Raw genomic sequence first — 4,856 nt, 5'->3', positions numbered from 1 at the left:
GGAATGATGGAGGGACACCTGAGCAGATGGTGGGCACCTCAAGGGTCAAGAGGAGGGAAGTATCTGCACTTAAGTGGTTGTCTAAAACCAGCCCCTCAATTTTTGCAAGTAAAACCAGCTCCACTGTCAGTTTCTTGAAAAAAACTTGGGGTTTATTGATTTAAACTGCAAACAGTTGTTACAAAAGAGATTCTCTTTTAAATAAACTCACACAAAGAGGAAGAAAAAGCAATGTAGTGAACAGTAACAGGGGAAAAAAAAAATTACATTCATTATTCTCTTTGTGCCAGTCCCGTTCACCTCGGCAAGGAAAACTCCAAACTTGGAATACAGAAACGCAAAGACAAACTGTATTTGGAATGTCTTCAGATAGGCACTTTAAGCCCAAGGCTTTTCTTCTTGAAGAATCTATACAAAGAGAGGAAGAAAAAGGTCTTCTTCCACACTGTCTCGCAACAGAGCTCAAGTATGTACATTCTAAAGCCCAGGTAGGCAAGACCCAGGGAGGGGAAGAAGAGAAGAAGAAAGGCAAAGAAGCACATTAACTCAATTTGCAGTCCAACACAAAAAAAAGGGGGGGGGAATTCTAAAATAAATAATCCAAACACAGTTTTTGCATTTTTTTAAATTAATTTTTCATTTTTTTAAAATAAAATAACCAAAAAAGTGTGAAGTTACAAAAAATGTCATTGTAGTATAATATATTAAACTGTGGGGAAAAAAGGAAAAAAGACACTTCACAATCTTAAGATTAATATGGAAGATCATAATTTAAACATAAAAGAATATATTCTATGGATTCATCATCCCGATAAATATGAACAAAATTAACAAAAAAGCATAGGTTTCGGCAATAAATACGTTTTGATAAGTTAAATAAGCTTTTTTATATTGTTGTGCAGTGACAAGCAAAATCTGCTCTCCAATTTCTGACAAGTTATACAAAATTAAAAACCCAGAAAAAAATAATAAAAAGCTTGGCGTGAGTGCTCTAAGATAGGTCTAAAGTACTCTAGAGCAAAACCATTAAAGCTATGACTACTGGAACTTTGTTTACACGAACTTGTGTGTGTGTGTGTGTGGAATGACTTCCGTCAGCCCCACCCCCTCTATTTCTTTATTTGTTTTAAGATGTCACATGAATACACAGGGGACTTTTAGCACCAAAATCAAGTCTCTCATAGTCCATCTGGTTTGTTTTGTTTTCTTCCTCCCAGTCGAAGTCCCACTCACATGTTACAATCTTTGTCTGTTCTCAGCTTTTCTTCCCACAGACCTGAGCGGATCCAGGCAAGATTAGTCTTTAAGGGGGAGAAAGAGGACTGGATGTTAACGCTTGCCCACGTGCCTGCAGCCTAGCAGAAACTGGCCAGTCAGGAAGGGACTGGGAAAGGGCGATGCAGTACATGGCCAGTGGAGGGAGCTGGATCCGGACATTTCCTGCACATCTGGAAGTGCACAGAGCTGCTGGTGCCCTCTGCAGCTGGAGAGGTAATACAGTCACAGTGAAAGTGTTAAAGGCACTAATTTTGTAAACGTTATTGCTTTTCATCGTAATTTGGCACTTAAGGTTTAAGCCAGTGGGTCTACGGCAGGCAGGTGGACATGTTAACATCCAGCTCAGACTACTGGGGACAGGGTGGGGGGAGTTCAGCTTAACATTGTCATAGAGGTGGGGGGGAGCAAGAGGAAACCCCAGATTAGTCGTCGGAGATGGAGAGTCTGCTGAAGATGGGAAGACGTCTTGAGGTGTCCAGGATAGGGGAATCTGAGCCGCTGTGGCTGCTGCTGGAGCTGCTCAGATAGCCCTCCTGGTCAGAGAGGGAGTCCTGAGGACTGGGCGGCGAGTCAAACATGTTGGGGGACTCGGACATGGGCCTGAACAAGAAGGTGGTAGGGGAGCTCCCGCTGGGCACCTGCACCCCCATGCCGGGGGCAAAGAGACTGACCAGCTCCTGGCTGGAGAAGGTGAAGGGGTTGCTGGCGCAGTCAGGCAAGGTGGGGGAGCCCAGCAGGTCGTCGGCACTCAGCATGGGCGGCGGGGTGATGGAAGTGGGGCTGTCCAGCAGCCCGCTGGCAGCAGTGCTGGGGAAGCCGGCAAAGCTGAAGCTGTGCTGCAGGCGGGGTCTGTCGGTGACGGCGGGCTCCCGGCTCCCCGCCACAGCGCGGCGCTCCTCCGCGTTGTGGATGAAGTGGCAGCGCGGCCCATAGGGGCAGAAGCCGATGGTGTGGAAAGTGCGGCAGAGCTCGGTCTTATACTTGGGGTGGCGGGTGAGGCTCCGCAGCTCGTGGATGCCGTGGGCAAACTGGCACTTGTCGCCGTACTTGCAGGCGCCGTTCTCCTCGAAGGGGCGGCACAGCTCCGTCTTGTAGCGGCTGGAGTTGACCTGTCCCCCGGGCTGCTTCTGCTGCAGCAGGCGCTCACCGCCCTCGGAGAAGGAGCGGTCCCGGAAGCGGCTTTCCCGGGGGCCCAGCATGGGAGCCGGCTCCCCTTTCAGGCTGCTGAGGAGCTGGTTCTGGTGAAACTTGGAGTTGGGCAGAGTAACAGAGTGCCTCCTAGGGAAACCCCCGCCGGCCGGGGTGCCCACCGCCTTCCTGTCCAGCAGGCACCCGCTGACACCCGAGGGGCCGTAATTCAACATCTTGTTGCTCTGCAGGAAGAAAGCAAGGGCCGGTCACTGCCACCGCCTCCTCCGGCGTACCCACGCAGCCCCGGGAGCCTCGCGCCGCACGGCACAGCGCGGCTCCCCGCCGGCCGGCAGCGAGCAGGGCGGCCCAGGGAGCGGCGGCCGCCCTGTCCCGACGGGCCCCCCCCTCCGCAGCAACATCTGCTTCAACCCCTGTCGCCGCTCCACCCGAGGGCCCCGGGCCGCCCCTCCCCGTCCCCCCGCGCAGCCCCGGCGGAGGGGATGTAACGAAGCGCGCCAAGCGGCAGGCGCTGGGGAGCAGCTGGCAGCATCCAAAAAAACTCCGAGGCCAGAGCTCTTCTGAAAAAGCCCCCCGGGTGACGGCGGCGAGCGGGAAGGGCAGCGCGCAGCGACGGCGCCCGCCCCACCGCTCCTCCTCGCGGCGCGGCGGCGGCTCCCGCCCAGACCCCGCCGCTCCGCTTCCCCCTCCAGCGGGGCCGGGCGACGGGCGGCCGAGCCCCGCGGGGTTGGAGCCCGCCCGGTCTCCCGCCCGGCCCCGCGGCAGCGCCGCCGCCCGCCGCGCCCGGGCGTGTTGCAGCGCGGCGGCCCTAGGGGCAGAGGAAGGATCCGGCCCCCCCGCCCGGCGCCGCGGCACAGCCCGCCGGGAGCGCGGGGTTGTGCCCCCCTCCCTCCCCTCCTCCGGAGCGGCCGAGGCGGGAAGCGCGGGTGGCGGGGGACCCCACGCCCTGGGACGGGGCGACCGCGCTCAGCCCCCGCCTTGCGTCCTCCGGTCCCGGCGCTAAACTTGTTCCCGACCAGAAAAACCCGAGAAAACAGCCCAAAGACGAACCCCAAAGCAGCTGAAGAGCTCCGAAGCTGGAGAAGCAGTCCCCGACGGCGCCCTTACCTTGCATAAAACTTCGCTCAGGTCGAAGATGGTGGGCGACACCAGGGCTGTGGACATCTTCGGCGAGCGAGGGGGGAAGCGAGTGGGGCAGCGGCACACAGACACGAGGAGTCACGGCGTGGGTAAGGCACAGCCTCCAGCGCCCCGGCTCGCAGCCTCCCCCCTGCCGCTAATGCTGATGATGATGCCGCCGCCACCAGCCCGGCCGCCGCGCCCGCTCGCCGCTTCCAGCGGGCTGGGGGAAAGCTGAACTTATAAAGTTTCAGCCTTACCCCCCGGGAGGAGGAGCCAGCGGCGGGAGGAAGGGGAGGAGGAGGAGGAGGGCAGAGTGATCGACACCGCGACTGAATCACCCGGGCAGGCAGGCCCAGAAAAACTTTCGGGAGGAAGAAGGGGGGGAGGGAAGGAGAGAAAAAAAAAAAAAAAAAAGAAGAAAGGAAAGGAAAGGAAGGGAAGGGGGGGGGGCGGGGAGAAGGCAAGCGACCGCGGCCGCTGGCTGCCCTCCCCCGCTCTGGAGGAGGCAGTTGTGCGGGCTGCCGCGCGCCTCTGCGCGCCTCTGCGCACGTGTATGCGCGCCTGTGTGAGCGCGCGTGTGCGCGCGTATACCGCGGGGCCCGGCGCGGGGGCGGGCGCGCTCTGCCCATTCCTGCGCGCGGCGGCGTGCGGGGCTGCTCGCGTGGCGTGGCCGGCCCGGAGCAGCGCTCGGTGCGCGGTGCTGCAGCGGCCGCTCTTCGGCCCCGGGGCAGTAACAGCCCCGAGCGCCCGGAAAAGGTTGACGCGGGAGCGGCGGGGCTGCAGCCGAGCCCTGCGCAGTGTCTGGCAACTCGCGGGACTTCTTTCCAGCTGAGGGCAGCCTGGGTCTGCCCGCTTTGATTTACATCGATTGGGTCCGTTTTCCGCGCGGCCGCTCGTCCTCGCGTTTTTGCAGAGGCTGACTGTGTTGACTCACATCGTTGTCCCTCCCCCCGAGCCTTACTCCTTTTTTCCAATTTTTATTGAAACCTGGCAGGCTCTGCAAGGGGAAATAGCTCACATCCACATTAATTTAAATTGTTAAAGTATGGGTTTGCCCTTTAAAAGGCTGTTGGATAAATTCTGCATTTTCTCCCCATATAGTCCTCTTCCACTCCCCAGAACTCGAAATTGTAAAGCTGAAAAAAAAAACCAAACCAAAACCAAAAAATAACGTCTCTGAGCAAGTAATCTGTTCCAGATTTTAGTAGGCAAAGTATGATTCATACTGATATTGGGGGGGGGGGGAAGATGGCGGCAGTTTCTGCGTAAAAAAAATAAAGAGCAAAACACTTCAAGGCTTGTTGGTA

General features: G+C 57.1%; 1 protein-coding gene across 1 annotated transcript; it reads right to left on the bottom strand.

Annotated features, from left to right (window-relative positions):
• Positions 1-632: 632 nt before the first annotated feature.
• ZFP36L1 (ZFP36 ring finger protein like 1) lies at positions 633-4,400 on the bottom strand. Its single transcript, XM_054827833.1, has 2 exons — positions 3,535-4,400; positions 633-2,651 (listed from the first exon to the last, which is right to left on the bottom strand). Exons 1-2 carry the CDS (start codon positions 3,589-3,591, stop codon positions 1,701-1,703), a joined length of 1,008 nt encoding a protein of 335 aa, XP_054683808.1. The 5' UTR covers positions 3,592-4,400; the 3' UTR covers positions 633-1,700.
• Between the last annotated feature and the right edge of the window lie 456 nt (positions 4,401-4,856).

The sequence above is a fragment of the Grus americana genome, chromosome 5 (assembly GCF_028858705.1).
Source record: "Grus americana isolate bGruAme1 chromosome 5, bGruAme1.mat, whole genome shotgun sequence".
NCBI classification, from domain to species: domain Eukaryota; kingdom Metazoa; phylum Chordata; class Aves; order Gruiformes; family Gruidae; genus Grus; species Grus americana.
Note: the sequence above shows the minus strand (reverse complement) of the source record. Positions and strands in the feature narration are given on the sequence as shown.